Source organism: Microtus ochrogaster, chromosome 1 (assembly GCF_000317375.1).
Source record: "Microtus ochrogaster isolate Prairie Vole_2 chromosome 1, MicOch1.0, whole genome shotgun sequence".
Lineage (NCBI taxonomy): Eukaryota > Metazoa > Chordata > Mammalia > Rodentia > Cricetidae > Microtus > Microtus ochrogaster.
Genome location: NC_022009.1, coordinates 89613141 through 89633093, shown reverse-complemented (window position 1 = coordinate 89633093; position 19953 = coordinate 89613141). Strand labels below are relative to the sequence as shown.

The window sequence follows — 19953 nt, the reverse complement described above, 5'->3', positions numbered from 1 at the left end:
TTTAGAGACCATTAATTAGAATTTCAACTGGGGTGGAGAGATGGCTCACTTGCTAAAGTGCTTCATCTCGCAAGTGTGAGTGAGAATTTAAACTTGATCGTTAGAAACCATGTTAAAGAAAAGAAACAGCTTGGCCTGGTAATCAGTGTTTGTCATCTCAGAGCTGGGAGAATGGGGGCTCCCTGGGGCTCAATGGCTAGGCCAGGCTAGCCTACTTAGTGAGCTCTGGACTAGTGAGCAATCCTGTTAAAAACAAATGGTGGTAGGAGCCTAAGAAAAGGCAAGACAGCTAAGCTTGTCCTCTGGCCTCTGCACACACACACACACACACACACACACACACGCACGCACGCACGCACGCATGCACGCACACACGCACGCGGGCGCACACACACACACCCATACTTTCATTTTAATTGAAACAAAAAGCTTTATATGTAAAATGAATAATGAACCCTTTCCTATGTTTTTACATATTACAAAGTTCTTGTTATATAGAAAGGGAGAAAGAGAGAAAGAAAGAAAGAAAGAAAGAAAGGGAGAAAGAAAGGGAGAAAGAAAGGGAGAGGGAGAGAGGGAGGGAGGGAGGAAAGGAAGGAGGGAGACAGGAAAAGGAAAGTGATCATGGAGCTCCAGACTGCTCCCGTCTCCCAGGGTCTCCATCTGAATGCGGGACGAGGCCCCTGTCTCCCTTCAGACACCATCTATAACCACAAGCCTTTTCAGCCCCTATCCGTCTTCTGCTGGCTTGGGGCCTGTGAAAGCTTAAACAAAGAGAAACAAATACTTACCAATTCTGCCTCCTGTTGACTGATGTCCTGGAGATAAGGGACGGTTGCCAGCTCTGCCATTGCTTGATTGATCACCTGGGCCTGCTCCTTCACTCTCTGCAGCCGGCTGAGGAGGCTGGCGTAGTGCAACTTCTCCATTACACCTGAGCAGGCGTGGAAATTCCCCTGGTCTCACAGGGAAGAAGGCATTTTCAGAACGAGAACACAGAAATAGAACTCTCTGGGTCTGAAGTCAAGGATGGGATGAAATATACTGTCTGTCTGTCTGTCTGTCTGTCTGTCTGTCTGTCTGTCTGTCTCTCTCTCTCTCTCTCTCTCTCTCTCTCTCCCTCCCTGACTGGTCTGGAATTCTCTATATCACCTAGGCTGGTCTTGAATTCACACAGCTATCTAACTACCTCTGCTGGGATGAAAGGCATGCACCGCCTGACCTGGCTCATTTATGTCTTTTGAAAGCAACAGAACCCAGTGCATTCTATCACTTGAGAAATGGCCTCTGCATTTTTTCAAGGAGGTGGCTATACATGAAAGGCAGCTCTTAGTAGGGCTGTTGAGATGGGTTCTCCAGTTGCTGTTGTACAGGAAAGGAGGCTGTTGGGAAAAACCAGGACTGAGAGTTAACCTAGGCTCCCTTAGCTGTCATCTGACAGGCCCATGGCTTTCTACAGGTGCTGTCTATCACAGCATCGTACCAACTAATAAGAGTTTACCTGTCTCTTAGTTATGTCAGTTTTTTTTTTTTTTTTTTTTTTTTTTGTTTTTTTTTTTTTTGTTTTGTTTTTCGAGACAGGGTTTCTCTGTAGCTTTGGAGCCTGTCCTGGCACTAGCTCTTGTAGACCAGGCTGGCCTCAAACTTACAGAGATCCGCCTGCCTCTGCCTCCCGAGTGCTGGGATTAAAGGCGTGAGCCACCACCGCCCGGCAGTTATGTCAGTTTTTTTATGAAAGTTGAATAACTAGCTCTGCCCTTATCTGTCGTTTCTCCCTGGGCTGTTTATACACTCGCCCTTACATGGTTCGCTCTAGCTCCTAGGACTACTTCAGCAACTGACACGAACCATCTTGTGGTAGACTGCAGTGTGCTCTTGTAAAGTGCTTGTCCCTTATGAATACACAGGTGTCTCTTACAAAGATGGGGCTACTTAGGATAAGGTGGCCTCTTATGCATTTGTCACTGACAGGCCCAGAAGAGAGGTTGAACACAGTCAGCCATGCTTGAGAGGAGAGGCAGAGCATATGATAAACCCCCCAGGTTTCTCTTCAGGAAAGGTATATGGGGGGGGCACATTATGGTCAAAATTTAAAGGCCTGAGTGTTAGCTGGGTTCTGAAGTTGTTTGGCAACTAGAGCTCGGGGCAGCAAGGCTGGTGACCACTAGCCTTCCTTATCCTTCATGCAGGACTCCTGGACCAGCTACGGCAGAGCCCCTGGGTGGGTCTGTTAAGAATATGGTTCACACTGCCTTCACCCTTCTCAGGGAATCCATGGATTTGCTGCATGGCCCTCGACATTAGGATGATGTAGGCACCTGCCCAAATCTCCAGGCATCTCAAGCAGGAGTTTAAGATGACATCATGTCCTTTCCGCTTCCTACCTGAGAGGGACTGTTTTAGTTGGTGAATCTGTATCAGACGGTTCCCTGAAAAAAGACATGGGATTTCATTCTAAAGGAGATTTTTTTCCTCTGAAGAGAAAGCCATTGTTGGAAATCAGCACCACCGAGAGATCAGCTGAACTTCAACTTGAGATTAGGAAGTGACACTGAAATGTCAGGCCGGCACTGTGGCTGACAGCAGTTTTCTCCTAGAATCTGCCAAAGCTACGAAGGTTAGGCAGGCCCGCCCTCTGACTTCCTCCTCCCTGATGGCCACCTGTGTGGTCCAAGGGATGCCCTCCACTTTTACTTATTGTTTCTGATTAGTTGTTTATACGGAAATCTACCACCTTCCAGGAGTGATGCTTCCGCAGGGTGGGCTTGAGATCCCTCGTCTGAAGCGATCAGAGAGCCAGCCACCATTCAGCTGTGATGTGTCCCTGAACAGTGGCGTTTTCTCTCGAAAGAACAATGGCTTCCTTTGTCCTTCTTAGGGGAAACAATGGGCCTATTGCAGGGAAACACGGGACTGACTCAACGTCAGGGAGCGGAATCAGCTGCAGCTTGCTCGGGAACATAATCTATTAGTGTAATTTTCCAAAACATCAGGAAAATAAAAATAGTTGAAGGCAACAGTGCTTTGTTAGCCCGATTGCTGGGTGCATAACAAAACAGGAAGTTCTCCATATGAATGAGACCCTGGGGAAAGAACCTACATGGATGCTAACAGTCACCCAGCCCTCCCCTCCCCACAACTGAATGCAGTTCTGGCTACCAGGAGGCTACAGATCAATGTCGCGTATGTGCAAGACGAGAGCTTTTGAAAGACTGAGCGGAGAAAAGACGAACATCAATATCTGATGTCAGCAGGGGTGTTTTAATGTGGCTGCTTTAAGAAAAATCAAGGAAATAGTGGAACATGAAGGAATTAGCCTAAACTTTTAGTGCTGGCAAAGCGAGTTAGCCCCCCTCCACCCTGTGAGACCTTAGGAGTGATCAAATGGTCCCTTAGTTTCTGGAAAGAGGGTAATAAAGTGGCTAAGATTGAAGCTAAAACCTCACCCGGGTGCGATGAAGGTTAGGCAAATAGCAAGTTCAAATGCAGGCTTCTGGAGGAGAATTGCCTGGATTTAGTAGCAATTATTGATAAATGCTGAGTAAATAAATGGTCCTGCATAATGCTAGGAGAGGCAGCGCCCGATGTGTGGCGTGTATTTCCACTTGGCATGACATATAGGAACACTGTTTGCAAGCACGGAATGCATAGGAAGCGTATACTATTGTTCACCTCAAATGTGCACATGTAAACAGTTTTAAATCTTTTGTCTGGAAGAAATAAAAAGTGAAATTAACAAGGTATTAAAACATGGTTAGTTGCATCTTTTTTTTTTCTCTCCAAGAGATTTAATTATTTAGATTCTTGAGCATTTAGTCAGGGAGCACAGACAGAGCAGAAGGTTCAAGGCAGACAGCAGCCAATGAGGTTATCGAAGGGAGAAGAACATCCAGGGAACTTGAAGACCACTGGCCTTGAACTCATGCAGATCCACCTGCCTCTGCCTCCCAAGTGCTGGGATTAAAGGTGTGCTACACCATTGTCTGGCTAGGACTAAAATCTTGAGGATGGGGGATTAAAAAATAAAAGTCCTCACAGTAAGGATGCTGGGGTGTGAGCGGTTGACATTCAGCAGGATTGGGAGCCATGAGGAACATGATGACATGTTTAAATTTATAGCTTGTAAAGGAACAGAATGATCCTTGTTTATCCACGTGTTGTGTGCCTGGAAGAGCCATTTTTGGAGACAGGTAAACTAGGCCTATGTCAGAGTGTAGCGGACATCACGGTCTAAAACATAGGCCCCTCCCTCAGCCTGGAGGAAACCACCATCTTTGCTGTCTACCGCCCCTGCAAGAGGTGAAAGTCCATGTTTCCACGAAGCATTTTCAGTTAATTTTCTGATTTAATTTGATTTTTGTATTTTGGTGCTCAATCCAAGATTTACTTTATTTTTAATTCTGTGTATCTGTGCCATGATCCAACGGAGCCAGAACAGTCGGGAAAGTTGTTTATTGGTGGTTTGAGCTTTGAAACTGCACGATAGCTTAAAATAACACGAGGCACACTAACAGACTGTGTGATCATGAGAGGTTTTCCAAGAGCAACCTCCGGGCGCTTTGGTTTTGTGACCTGCTCTTGTGATGAAGACACAGGTGCTGCAATGTACATTCAGCCACACGAAGTTGGTGGGCGTGCGGAGGAACCAAGGAGCCGTTTTTCCAAGAGGATTCCGTAAAGCCTGGTGCCCATTTAACAAGGAAGGAACTCTTTCGTGGTGTTAAAGATGATACAGAAAAATGTAATCTGAGAGATGACAAGACTGAAACCTTAGATGCTATGTAGGGATTAAGAAATTAAGAGAATTTTAAAACTATTCAATATTTATGTAGCTCAGTTTTTTTACATTTTCGTACAGAAACTTTAATGAAATGCAGCTCTGCAGGTGTTTCTGTGAGAGATAACAAGTAAACAAGATCACTTCTCATCACTATCGGGGGTGAATTCTCTACAGTTACACCCATTGGCCTGCCATTTAAGAGGGCTCAGCTCCCCGCATTTCCAAAACCATGATGAGTGTGCACTGACATGTGGAGAGATAGACAGGTGTCTGCAGTGTGGTTTAGAGAATCAGGACTGGGAAGAAAACATGTGTGCTGAGCGCACATTGTAGCCCCTGCCTCTTCATCACAAGAGTGGGTCACAAAACATCAAGATCACCATCAAGTGAAAAAGATCTCAAATATTAAAAAACAATAGAGTCCAGCTATGGAATAAACTTCCAAGTTGTCTTATTAAAAAAACTTATAATGTATTAATAAAAGAATACTGGGAGAACTCATTCTAGCTTCTGTTTTGTGTTTAAACTTTGGTACCCTAGCTATGCGAATATACATTATCACTTCAAGCTATGGATGGCTCCTCGTTGGTAAAGTGAGGGGCGTTGTGAGGGCCCAATGAGATGATGGGAGGAGATGATTCGCACGGGCAGAGCAACATACAGGGACTTCTGGGCCGCACCTCCAAAGCAGTTGGTGCCGGCTTCTAAGCAGGGTTTCCCCATCTCCCTTCAACAGTGTTTGGGCTAAGAAAATGTCCTGATTATGACAGGTGCAAGGATTTAACAGAAATCTTTAGGATTCTGTTTTGCTCACTTTATGTTTAATGTGATTCTATGGATGGTACATTGTTGTCCTGTTTTTGTATATTTATTTCGTGAAGAACAAAAAATGTCCCCTTTGCTTTACTGTAGGGAGATTTAAAATTAGAGCAACCAGTGAAAAATTCTGCGACGATACTCTAATTTATGGTTATCGCGTTATTGCAGTTTAGTGCACTGTCGTGCCAGCTTTTCTCTTGATTAGAGATGCTGGATGGATACCCCTTGTGTATAAGGGAGGTTAATATAGAATATGAGTAGGGAGAAATATCATGAGAATTCTTGGCTTTGTCTAAGTATTATTTTATCATTCACATATTTATCATCATTTATATGACAATGTCAGTGTGATAATGCTTCAAATTCATATGATGGTATTATGTCAAAGATTAATGCTGTTTTTGGGTCTCCTGCACTGTAATGAATGCTAAAGCTGTAATATATATTATTTCCATACTCCAGAGCTACTTACACTAAGGGACATTGTCAAAGCGTCTCTGGCCATATATGATGCAAAACACCCTTCTTAGCTGCTAGGATTGGATGTAAAGATGGACGCTCCCAATAGATGGCTTTTGCCTTAGCGGACAAGCGAAGTCATGTCTGAATCACTGTATTAAGAGTGACTGACAAACCCCTAGGAACTTCAGGACAGATGTTGCCTGTCTCGATGGTGGCAATGTCTTGATGCTGGATCTTCATGGTCAGAGCCTGTGGTTGCTGAGACTGCAGGCCTGAGTCCAACCTTCCCATGGGTGGCTGACCTGTGCCAGGCCTGGGGAGAACCCCTCAAGTCCTGCCTATGTGTGGGGAACTTAGCAAGTCAGTGACTGAAGGAAAAGGATTTGAGACCCATGGGACCCTAGCATTACCCTCGCAGTAAAAGAAAAACTGAAGTATGCAGGATGTCCAAGGAAAAAGAAAGACTAATGAAACAGCCCTTTTGTCCAACAAAACCCAGGCCAGTCTGAATAATTAAAATTTCTATGAATCTGAATGCTCAATACAGCGCTTGCGCACCTTGGGTGAAAGCCTGCCTCTAGGGCAAATACATAGACAACACAGTGTGAACGGATTCAAATGCACAGCATTTTATGTTTGAATCGATGCCAAGACACTGTGAACTTAAACACACCGCTGAAAACTGCTTGTTAACGGCAGCAGGTGGGAATTCTTCCTAGTCACCAGCTCATCGTCTGCTTCGTTAAGTTACCTCTGTAGTCAGCTTTTCTCAGCCCTGCTTTAGGAAACCGAGCTGGGCAGACATGAGACAGGGAAGCCAGTGTTTGGAAGCCAATACCCGTTGTCTCAGAAAAACTTTAGACTCACTCACTTGGCTCCCATTAAGATAGTCTCCAGTGTTGTTTCCAACAGGAGTAAATACAGGGAACTCGGTGAGATGGACAGAGAGAACAAGGCTGAGACAGACTGCACAGCAGAGGACCCTGCTGATTAGCCATCCAAATTTCTTTAATTATGGTTAGGAGGTCTCATTTTCAGATCCGCAGAGAATCTCCTATAAACTTCCAAGCAGTCACGATACGCTCGGGGAGGTGAGAAGGAAAGCGTATGGACTCTGACACAGCGCCTGACACTTGAACGGCCCGACCTGCGCTCACACCGTGTAGTCCAAGCCAGCAGCAACCATGTCGTCAGCGTCTAAACAAGTGCTGAGCTAGGCAGATGTTGCCCCAGAGACAGAGCACAGACAGATGCCTCCCACTGTACCTAGCACCCGGACTGCCAGGGTAGCCATGGCTAAAAGAGACCAACCAATGCTCAGGCGATGATGATTCTTGGTAGGGAATACTTTGTTGCCTCAGTAACCTGGTGATGGGAGGGATGATGTGCGTGGATTTTCAGTTGGGATGGGAAGGTGTGTGTTTGTGTGTGTGTGTGTGCATGCATGCATGTACGTGTGTGCATGTGTGTATGCAAGGGATTATGCTAAAGGCTGAACTGCAGAAAAAGGTCCCAAATTTGTGGCACTGCTAACGAGACTGTTGGGGACAGAAGTTGAGTCACTTCCTGGTGCATACATTCAATCTCAAGTTCCGGTGTGAGCATGTTTGGAGATGAGCCCTGTGCATGAGGTGATTAGGATAAAATGAGGTTATGAAAATGGGTCCCTGTTCTGGTTGGTTTCAGTTGTCAGTTTGGCACAACCAGCATTCACCCAGGCAAGCAGTCGCAACTGAGGAGCTGCCTAGGTCAAACTGGTCTGTGGCCATGTCTGCGGGGAATTGTCTTAGCTGTTCATTGATGTGAGGCCACAGTCCGTTGTCGGCAGTTCCACACCACGACAGGTAGTCTTGGAACTTTATCAAAGACGGGGGGCGTGGGGGGGGGGAGAGCAGAAACCAGTATGCAGCATTCTTACCATCTTTGGTTCAGTTCCTGCCTGCACGTTCCTACCTTGAGTTCCTTCCCTGACTTCCCGCAGTAACAGACTGTTAACTGAAAGTATAAGGTGAACTAAGTTCTCTTTGCCCCAAGTCGTCTTTGGTTATGGAGATTCCCACGGCACGAAAAATCAGAATAGAGCAGCCACCACGGAGGGAGAGTGGCCTTGTAAAAATAGAGGCCTGAGCTCTTCTTCTGTCTCTCTCTGAGCCCTCTGGCAACACAGGGAAAAAATTCAGCTTTATGAGAATCAAGAGGAATGCCCTTCCCTGAGCCACAGTAGGCTACTGCCTTGATCTTGGACAATTGCTCTGTGATTGTAGAAATGTCTACTGTTGAACCCACTGGCTCTACAGCTTTTTGGCACAACAGCTCGAGCCAAATAAAAGAAATACGGATTCCTTACTAGAAGAAATAGAGGGAGGTGACTGGGTAGAACATGGTTGGAGAGAGCAGGGGCTGGCGGCATGGAAGTCCGTGAAGAGCATGCTCTCTAAATTAAATTATGCAAACGGATTGGACATTTTATAACTTTTCTAAAATGCTGGGTGATCGTAGTGAGCAGGGAACTGCTGAGCAGATGCTACGTAGCTGCTCGTGACAACCCTCTTGACTCTCCTCCTACGAACATCAAATCAACAATGTAATACAAAAGCCACAAGAAGATTCTTACAATTTCCAGCTTAAGGCCTTTTGAAAAATATTAAAGGGAGGCAAATCTGCAGCCTTTATAATGTATTAATGAAAAAGTCTCTATATTTCAGTACAATAGCATACAGTGTGTAAAAGAGCATCAAGGAATTCGGGTCACACTTAGGACATATTAAAACACAGAACTGGAGGCAAAGCACAGTCTCCCTGGAATGGGGAAAGGGATTACATCATTTACCTGAGGCCACACACAGCTCAGCAGCAATGTTTAGAGCGGCATCCTGCTTGAGATTGGGTGTGCAGGCACGAGCTCTGAGTTCCCGTGCAAGATAGTGAGGCGGTCCTGTGCAGTGGCTCAGTAAATGAAGTAGGGAAGGCACTATGATTGCTAACATTCTGTTATTGATTTGAAATGAGAAATCTCCAGCAGCCTTGGGGAGGAAGGCAGGGGAGGGAGAGCTCGGCAAGGAGATATTGGTCTGACAACACTCAGGACCGCAGTACAGCCTGGGGACATGTGTGGGACCCGAAGAGGAATGGAGTCCTTAGGTAACACCAGTTTGCTTTTGTGAATGTGATTTCTCTGTGTGTGTCTTTCTAAGAAACAAAAGAAAACAACAACAACCCCCCCAACTCAGCCCTTGCAATGTTGGCGCTTTCAGCTTTCTATGCGCTTAGGAACCCCGGGTGCTCACACACGGGACAAGAGACCCATCGGATACCCACATTCAGTTGTGTGCTGCGGATAAAGTCCAGGACTGGCAGGATTCGCTTCCCCACCGTCTCCATGAGTCTCACTGTATCTTCTCTGGTCAGCAGAGAGAAAGGCGTTTTATGTTCTAGAAATTGTAACAATAAATTTTTATACTTTTTTTTCCCCCAGAATTCCATTTCAGAATGCTTTCTTTTGTGAGCTATAGACAGATATTTCAATATTAAGAGATAGGAAATCTTTAGTATGGACAGTTGTCCCACCCCCATCCCGTGTGTGTAATAATAAAAGCTCTCTGAGGAGAAAGGCAGAGGAGACGTCACCCTTTAGAAACTGACATTTACTTATTTTCTTGATTGAGAGATCTAAGAGACAACCTGTGACAATTTGTGTATCTCAGCAGAATATGTTTGCCTTGAATTGTGAGAAAATGTTGCCATAAGCATGTCTGATTCTTGTCTCGCCCCACTCAGGTATTCTTCAGGTGTGCAGATGCCATTGACTTTGAATGTGGCCCGAGGCAGAGATAAGCCCAGGGGGGCAGGTACTGTGCCAGGCAGAATTCCAGTTCCCAATTATGTGGGCACCTCACAAGGCGCAAACTCAGCCTGGTCATCACGTCAGTCTGTAAGTCTGAGATTTCAATTCTATGTAACCATTTTCTTGAAAATTTTAACCGAAATTGCTTAACACCATCAACTATATGCTCTTCAGATGACTTGGACTCCCGACTAATTGTCTGAGGAACGAGAGGAGCAGACGCTAATGCCCCAGCAGAGAGTCTAGGTGACCTGGAATTGACATGGGTGCTTTCCATTTCATGTACAAGTCATTATGACCAATGGCTTCGTATTTGCCCCTTGCCCCTTAATGATGAAAGACTATATTCTTTATTTTTCTTTTTTCCAGTGTGTGTGTGTGTGTGTGTGTGTGTGTGTGTGTGTGTGTGTGTGTGTGACCTTTTCAGTTGGCCTGTGTGTGTGCGAGCATACATGTGGGGGGCCAAGGTTGAAGGCAGGACTCATCCTCCATTGCCCTTCCACCCTATTGATTGAGACAGGGTCTCTCCGTCCTACCCGGAGTGTGCTGGTGTGGCTGGTTTAGGTAGCCAGCTTGCTCTGGTGATCCCATCTCTGCTCTTCATGGCTAGAACTACACTAAGCTCCCCCCAGCATTTCTGTGGGATTCTGGGAATTGAAAAGTTAGTTCTTATGCCTCTTGAGCTAGTACTTCAATTGTTGAGTCCTGACTCCAGACCTGAAAGTCTGTAGTCTTGGTGGCTATGCCAGGCAGTGGTGATGGTGGTGTCTGGATGGGATGCTAGGAAGGAGATGGTAAGCACTGCATGATAACATCCAGAGTGTTCCCAGGGGGATTCTTTCCTGAAATCAGCATTTTATGTATTTTTAATCAACCCAGAAAGAAAATTAGAAAAACTAAAAGTGATCAAACATTTTGTATATCCAGGCCCTTCTACAAGATTGGTGTTGGGACACAGTCCCAGCCTTGTCACAGTTTAGAAATGGGGACATTTCAAAATATAACACATTGAGGTTTCAATCACCTGTGAAAGTGGGCAGCTTCCTGCTTGACACCTTTTCCAAAAACTTCCCATCTTCTTTGTTCTTGAACCCAAGCGTCAAGAGATACTGCTGAGGAGGAAAAGACGACCAGTCAGCTGTCTGGGGCAGTACGTGGAGTCCTTGGGTGTCTGCAAACGGCAGAGAAAGAAGCAGGAGTCTGGCTGGAGTTGCATCATTTTCAGGAATTGTGTTTAGAAAAGCGATAAATATAAACATTAAAGGCACAGAGTAAAATTATATGCATCAGAAGCACAAGTGGCTAATATGTAAAATTGTACTCCATTATTTGTATTTTCCTGGTGATCATAAATACACACAAAGCACGGTCATAAGCCACGAGCAGATCCCACGGCTACCTTTCCCCATTCATAACAACGGGCATTCAGGAGCAGCTCATAGGAGGGGTTATTGTTCTCTGTGTGTTTGGTTTTGTATCCTAGCTGAAGACTACGGAAATAATGTTACATAAAAGGAGAGAGAAAAATAGCAAGGTGAGAATGAAAATGAGAGGTGCTGGGAAACCGGCTCTCTGCACTCACAGGAGCAGCCCTGGAGTTAGCAGCTCCTGCTACACAAAACACGGTTCAAAATGCATCAAAGTCTTCGTGTAAGACCTGGAATTCTGAGACAACAAGAAGAGAAGAGGGGAAGCCCTTCAGGATTAGATACAGGCGAGGATTTTCTGCAGAGGACTCCAATAGCACAGGACATAACCTCCAAGTTGACAAATGAGAAGGCACAAAATGAAAAGGTTTCTGCAACGCAAAGGAAACAACAATGGCCGGAGTGAAGAGACAGCCCACAGGACGGGAGAGCTCTCGGGTGAATGACAGGCATGGCTTATCCTGGTTGTATTGTCCCAGACCCCTTGCTCCTGTTCAGCTAAGTGTTTGCTTAGAAGCTGCTTATTTATTTAGGCATGGTCTCCCACATGGTCCACACTGGCTTGGAACTCATGATCCTCCTGCCTCAGCCCCTGCCCTGCTGGGATTCTGAGTGCACCATCCTGCTGGGTTCTGATGCCTGCAGTCTTGGAAACTTGACCTTGGATCACACTCTCCCGACCCCGGAGCCCCTACTGTGTTTCCATGTGGCAGCTGCCCAGAGTCTCTCTCTTCCTGTTCCCATTTGTCAGGCTACAGTGGGTGAGAACTGGAGTAAGTTCTTGGTGATCTGTTGAACATATGTGTTAAATGGTTTAATATATTCTGATTCTTCCATGAACTAAATATCATAAAATCCAAACCCAGGACAGAAACATACTGCACACGTTGTAGTCTTTCTTTGGTGCGAGATAATGGTCTGTATTCTGTCAATCATGTTTTAAATAAATGCTGATTGGCCAGGCAGGAAGTATAGGCAGGAAAACCAGACAGGAAGTAGAGGTGGAGCAATAAGAATAGGAGAATTCTGGGAAGCAGGAAGCTCCCTTGACATTCCTTCCCAGACAATGAAGAAGCAGGATGTGACTTACCCCACTGAGAAAGGTACTGAGCCATGTAGCTAACATAGATAAGAATAATGGGTTAATATAAGCTACAAGAGCTAATAAGAAGCCTGAGCTAATGGGTCAATCAGTTTATAACCTGATGTAGACCTCTGTGTGATTTTCTTTGGGAATAAACAGCTGTGGGAACAGGGCAGGACAAAAACCCCAATGAACCTGGCCCTTCATGTTATATTTCTTGGGTGGTTGGGATCTTGATGAGGACTGTCATTTACCTGACATTTCTGCGTCACATGCTCTATTAAGATCTCTTTTTGCTCAACACACATGAAGGATAAGGCACGTCTTTTTGATAGCATTGCAGATTATAAAACTAATCTTTAAGAGATTATATACAAGGGCTGGGGAGATGGCTCAGTTTTCTGGTAAGGTAAGGCATTTGCTGCGTAAGTAGGAGAACCAGAGTTTAAGCCTCAGCCTCAGCATTAAAAGAAAAAAAAAAGAACAAACCAAGTGCAGTAGTATGCGCCTACAGCCCCAGTGCTGGGGCAGAGAGACACAGGTCCTTAGGCCTGCTGGCCATCTGGCCACGTAGTTGAATAGGTTAACTGAGGGTTGGGTGAGAGATGTGGTCTCAAAAACTAAGGTGCGGTGTAATTTAGAAAGACATTTGATGTCACTCGCTGACCTTTACCCTCAAGTGCGTGTCTGCCACCCAAAAACAAGCACAACACAAAAATCAGTCTGTGAAATCCTCATGGCAGAGTGTCTCAGACAGATCTGATGACACTGCTGGGGCCTGGAGTTTTTGCAGAGGAAGTAGAACACCTTGACATTCAGGCTTCCGGTTGTGCTAATGATGAAACAAAGTAGGCGCGTGAGGGCTTTATCGAGCAGGTAACAGGCAGGTGTGGAAGATTTGCTGAGTGACGAGGAGACCAGTGTTACTATGGCATGTGATTAGACAGACTAGAAAAATTAATGTGAACGCCAGAACCAACTTATTCTAAAGATGACAAAATATAAGTGTGTTTTGGCTCTTCTTGGTCCTATATTCATCTCTTTCAAGGTCCATTTGATTAATTATTAACTTCTAGGTAAAGTTTGGAAACGCGATTAGACCTTTAGCATATGTTGTTAACTTTAGATAGGAATGGAAACGATTGCTCTTGGTTTTGTTTTTCCTTCCATTTATCTGCAGAGTAATCGCAGTCTGCGAATGTCTAGCTTGGCAGGTAGTCTATGACCCCACACGACAACACACTTCCCAAATGTTGATGCTCATGCAACATTCATCTGAGTGGAATTGTCCTCAACTCTGCTCAAACCTGTGTGTCTGAAAGCCTGTGCTTCTGATGGAGAAGAAGGTTAATCATATTATATTGTCCTTTGGTAAAATTGATTTTAAGAAATGTCCCTTTTGCTCCTGTCATGTCAAGAATACTGGGAGAAAATAGGTTCTTTTAGTCTGTTCCTTTAGAGTTTATCACCATTGGAGTTGAAATTAAAAAGCCTATAATAGAATTTTTTATTAGAATTCAGCTTGCAGGTGTGACATAATTCTAAGTTTTTACCACACGAAAGTAGATTCTTAGAAAATACTATCAAAGAGGGACCATAAAGGTTACACTTCCTGAAAAATCCCATTTTTCAAGCCCCTTTCCCCACCAGATGAAAGATAGCTAACGCTTAGCAAGAGGTTTAAGTAGTTGTTCATTAATCCAAATGTAGCGTATGAGGGAGGAACGGCTAGCACGGCCCAATCAGCTGGCGAAGTTCCTGAAGCTTTTTGATCTCTCAATTTCTGCTCTTTCCTTTTTAAAATCCTATTTCTGGTGTTTTGTGTCTGTTTGTCTCTCCCGTTTTTATATACTGTGATGGTTAGTCTAGAGTTCCCTGGGAGACAGCTAGGCCACTGGGCATGCCTTTGGAGGATTACCTTGTTTTTATTTGAGGTGGGGTGGCCTGCCTGCTGAGGGGGTCACTAGTTCCTGACTGGGATCCTGGCCTGTGTAAGTGGGTAATACATCCATCATCCTTAGCTTCCTGATGGTGGATTTCATGTGACCAGCTGCTTCAAGCCCCCGCTACCCCGACTTCACCTTCTTGATGGACTGTGTCTTCGAACTGTGAGTTAGAATAAACCCTTTCCCTGTTACGTTGTCTTTGTCAGGGTATTTTACACAGTGTCAGGAAAAGAAACAAAGTGTGCTGCTTCGTATTTTGCTGATGTGACAAAGGCTGGAGCGTCATCTGAGAAGAGGGAGCCTCAGCCGAGAAAGTGGCTCCATCAGACTGGCCTGTGACTGACTGCTGATGTGGGAAGGCCCGGTGCTGCCACCCCTAGCCTGGTGGTCCTGAGCTATACAAACAGGCTGAATAGGTCATAGGTCAAGCAGTAGTCTTGCATAGCCTCTGCTTCTTCCAGCTCCTGCCTTGAGTTCCTGGCTTGGTTTCCCTTGATGACGGATAGGAACCTGTCAGCCCCACATCGGCCCCTTTCTTCCTGAGCTTTCTTTTGGTCATGGTGCTCATCATAGCAGGAGAACACCTTCTGGGAGATTGAAACAGGAATGCTGAGTCTTTCTTCAGGGATTCCCCAAAGCTTCCTATGGCTCCGTGACATAGCATACATACATGCTTGGGAGGACTTCTCTAGTCTTGTGGGTTTCCTATTCATTCTAACTAAAACAGGGAAGATGAATGTTACCGTCTCATCTGAAAGATTTCACCAAATCTTAACGCATGTTTCCCAGTGACTGCTGGGACACTACTGTCTGCTCAGCATTCCAAAAGTTAACTCAAATGGAGCAAATTTGTTCCCCCAGTTGATGCCTTCCTCGTCACAGTGTCTTTTCTTCTGATGTTTGTCTAAGTTATGAGAGTAATGATTGTTCAAGCATGGTTTTCTTCCTCTGGATCAAATTTCAAGGCCATTGTTGACTTGCATTTCCTCTGTTCCTTGAAACTTGCGGCATCTCAGAGTGCTGGTTGTACACTCCCTTACTCTCCTTCCCTGCCACACTTCCACTGTCCTAGTTTCCCTCAGGGATCTCAGTGGTTCTTTCTCAGGTAATCCCAGAGTCATTGCCCTCTCTCATAAATAATGTAAATGTTTCCTCTTTAAAAGGCATAGATGTAAGATGAACAGCCCCCCCCCCCGTACTCTAGAGACAGGTGTAGATAGAGTACAGACATAGATAATCAGGGTGTGGGGTTTTTCTTGAGCTCCCCATACTCTGGAGACAGGTGTAGAGTATAGTTTGAGGGCTGCAGAGCAAGGCCCAGCCTCCATCAACTTCAAGCAAAAACGTAAAATTTCTGTCTCGGTTTTCTGGTTTTAATTTTGGTATAAATCTGCCATCACTTCCTCAGATTTCTCTACGTTGCACCAGTTTGTGTCTATCCTCCTTCTGAACTTGTGCTTGTGTCCCCAAGGGCACAACGTCATTCTCTTCTTTCCCCCTTTGTCGGCTGTGTCTCTCTCATCTCCCCTTGTCTGGAAGGCTTCCCTGACTATGTCAGTCATCTCCTTCAGACTCTTCAGCCCAGTGACTCTGCTGCTTTGCTAGGACACTTCTTACCTCACCCACAGGTTTTAATGCCACTGATGCTCGCATTTTCAGGTCATATTCGTATCACGAGAGAACTGGCGAGTGCTCAATCAATTCTCCAACTGAATCTAGAAACACATTTTTTTTTTCAAGTTCCAAATTTTGAACGATGCCAATGAGAACAAATGTCTGCTGCTTCTGAGATATGGCTTATGTTCTGTAGGGAAGAATTATACTGCTTCGCATTTTGACTCAAGCTCGAATGGGCCATGGTTTATCTTACAGAGGCCTGCTCAGTTGATCAGACACTGGAGTGTGAGTGGTTTTTCTTACAGAGGCCTGCTCAGTTGATCAGACACTGGAGTGTGAGTAGCAGCGTTGATGGGGTCGAGAGACTATTTTCACAGTTAGACTGTATTAATTACTTCTCTGTTGCTGGGACAGGATACTCCGACAGAAGTAATGCAGAGAAGGAACGGGTTTATTTAGACTTGCAGTTCCAGAAGGAGACAGTCCATTATGGAGGGAACATCCTGGCAGCAGAAATCTGACTCCAGCCGGGCTGTCAGGAAGCTGTGTGCCGTCATGTGTGATCATACTTCATCGCACACAGGGAAGGTTGGGGAGGACAAAGATACGGAATGACAAAGCCTGACCCAGTGACGCACTTCCTTCTGCAAGATTCCATCTCTTAAAGGTTTCACAACTTCCTCAAACAGCACCACCAGCTGGGGACCAAGTAGTCAAACACATGAGACATTGCTCATTCAAACCACCACTCAGACTGAACACCAGACACTACCTGTTCTTCAGAGAATTTTCAAAACATTATGGGCATCTGGTCACAAAAGATTGCGCTGTGGGAAATCCTGACAGCATGGAAAACCATCAACAGAAACATGAAATATTGATTGTGGGCTAACAGACTCTTCGATATGTCAGGGATAGTTGTATTTGTTATAATGTTGAACATCTGTAAAATGAAATTTGAACTCCCTGGCAGTAAAGAATGAACTATAAGTACCATTATCAGCAGTTGGACACCTAATCCTAACTATGGCTAACAGGCCATGAATGAACCTTTCAAAGAATTTTTTCCTTTAAAAAAATTACATTTATTTGTGTGTGTGCACGCACATGTACACACACAGTAAAGCTCGGAGGAATTAGTTCTTTGGTGGCAAGTGCCTTCTCTGCCGAGCCTTCGCGGTAGCTCCTGCCCCACTCTACAAAAGCAACAATATAAATGAAAATCATAGGGATATAAACTCTCCCCTAGGAGCATGCTGCTCTATCTGCATCCCATCGTTACCTTTTCCTAAGTTTCATCTTTCTGCTTCCTGGAGTCTGTCATCTCCCTGCCCTTTGTCCATAACAAAATGTTCTGACATTTTGGGTTAGAGCGAAATCTCATTTCTAAAGGTCCCGATTGTTCGGTGGGAGATGGGCCTGCTTGAGTTTTATATGGCTTCTCTCTACCGATCAGTTTCTGAGTTTAACTTCTGCTGTGCTTCCGAACGCCGACACTTTGTCATTACCTCTTTCCTAGTTGTTTCTGAGTTTTATCTTGTACTCTTTTTAATGCCAGTTCTTCTGTCTTGGAACTTTCCCACAAACTCACATCAGCAAGAAAGTAGCAAAAGGCAGCAACTTTTCTGCTAAGCTGTCGTCATTGCCCTCCCTCATAAATAATACAAAGTTTTCTCCTTTTAAAGATGCAGAGGAGCAGGCTGTGCATGCCTGCAGCCCCTGCATTCTGCAGCCTGGGCAGTTAGGTTGTAAATCTGAGGCAAGGCTGGCTTATACAGTGAGACCCAGTCTCCCCAAACCCCAAGCAAGCAAACACCCCACCGCTTAACACTTTGATAGTAGTCTTTGAGTTTTGCATTTGATGTGTGAACCAGCCATATGAATAATGGATTGTTGCATAATAAATTGTATTTTCCCTTGGGCCACTTTAATTACAGAGTTACACATGCAAGGGGAAAAAATTGGCTTCCATTCCCAAGAATCCTCATTTTCACTTCAGGCTGCTGGTCTACTTCTCTGAGACCAATTTGGTGTGTTTAAATTTCCTTTCATAGCCTGTATAAAATTTAGAAAGATAAGTAACCCCACAGGAATTTTATATAAATTTCATTTCTATTTTGCTCAGAAACCTTGTTGGTTGCAAATTTTTCTTTAGTCAGCTGCACTGGGTCTTTGGGATTCATTACATTGAAGTGTTCCTCAAATCCACTTGGAGTAGGTCCGAGTCAGTGCAAGAGTTAAAGATGCAGCTACTCCCTTCACTATTTACTAGAACACTAAGGGTGCCCCAGCCCATGCCAACTGCACTGGGTAATGGTTGGCATGCCCATTGCTTGGTTGAGTAGCTGGAATAACCCACCCTTCTTCTTTCTTCCCTCCCTCCCTCCCTCCCTTTCATTTCTTCCTTCCTTCCCTCCTTCTTTTCTTCCTCCTCTTCCCTTTCCTTTGAAACACAAAAATGACAGCAACACGATAAACGTTTGAAGTCTGTGCTGCTACCTGAGCCATGCTGATGCCTGCGGTTTGTGCCCCTGCAGAAGGACATTCCATTGAAGGCCATGTGGACATCATGGTCTGTCTGTTCTGCCACCTGAAGCCATGTTGATGTCCATGGGCAGGGCTGGCATTAAAACCACACTGGTGTCCATGACCTGTGCTGCCATTGAGTGGCATACTGGTATCTGAGGCCCAAGCTGTGGCAGAGGGCTGTGTTGATGTTCATGGTCTGTACAGCCAACAGAGACCATGTTGAGAACTGTGGCACATGCTAATATCAGTAGCCATTTGGATGTCTGTGGTTCATGCTCTTGCCAACAACTATGTGGAAGTTCATGATCCATGCTCCCACTGACTGTAAAGGGTAAAAAGCATATTTTGCCATGGTATTGATGACTGCAGACTCATAGTTGAGAATAAGAGACACAGGGGGCTTCTGTAACAATCCCTAATTCACTAACCCCATACCCCTCCCAACAAAAAAAAAAAACCCAGCCCCAACAGGAAGCCATTGAACAGAACTTTGTAAACAGTGTGATAAGGATGCTGAAGTGTAGCTCTCCACAACTGATGGCTTCTGGCAGGGGTGCCAGTGGGGAAGGACTCAGTTTTCCTTAAGTGTCTGGTACTGGGAGTGTGCCCATGCTCCAGTGAGTATATGAGCAACATGAACTGGACACTTTTTGGGTGGTTACAGGGTGGGGGTGGACCTGGGAGAACTGGAGAGTGAGTATTATTGGGGTGCATTATGTTAAATTCCCAAATAATCAATAAAAATATGATTTTGGAAAAACAAAAACAAAACCCAAATCTTTGAAAAACTTTCTCAGTCACTCCCCCACCCCAAGGCTGGAGTGGTTGGGCAGTTAAGAGCACTTGCTTCTCTTGGTGAGGGCCAGAGCTTGGTTCTCAGCACACATATTGGACCGTTCACAACTGCTTCTTACTCCACTTTCAATGTATATGAATCCTCTTCTGGGTACCTGCATGCGCGTGCATACAAACATACACACACACACACAACACACACATACATACACATACACAAATAAAAATACTAATTTTTTTTTGAGACAGGATCTCATCATGTAGCCTTGGCCAGCATGAAACTCACCATGTAGACGAGACTTACCCCTAAATTATAGGCCCCCAAAGCTTTGGGATTAAAGGTGTTTTGAAAAGAGGGACACAATGACTTAAATCAGTCAATCTATTCTACTCCTTTGACTCCAGGGATACAGTTTGTGGATGAGTTCTCCATTGTTCCTTTGGGTGGTGCAGTTTCCTATCTTAAACCATACTTGCATCCAAGATTAACTCAAAAAAAAAATCAGTAGCCCTCCTATACACAGATGATAAGTGGGCTGAGAAAGAAATCAGAGAAACATCACCCTCCACAATAGCCACAAATAGCACAAAAGATCTTGGGGTAACTCTAACCAAACAAGTGGAAGACAAGAACTTTAAATCTTTGAAGA

The 19953-nt window shown here is 44.9% G+C and overlaps 1 protein-coding gene across 1 annotated transcript in view; it reads right to left on the bottom strand.

Moving 5' to 3' along the window:
• Spata16 (spermatogenesis associated 16) overlaps positions 1–19953 on the bottom strand; it is a 255304-nt gene that overhangs the window by 33334 nt on the left and 202017 nt on the right. Inside the window, exons 6-8 of the mRNA XM_005343898.3 lie at positions 10930–11076; positions 9380–9492; positions 792–956 (exon numbers count right to left, since the gene is read on the bottom strand). Of these exons, the coding sequence (XP_005343955.1) occupies positions 792–956; positions 9380–9492; positions 10930–11076 (425 nt within the window). The remainder of the gene's footprint in view (positions 1–791; positions 957–9379; positions 9493–10929; positions 11077–19953) is intronic.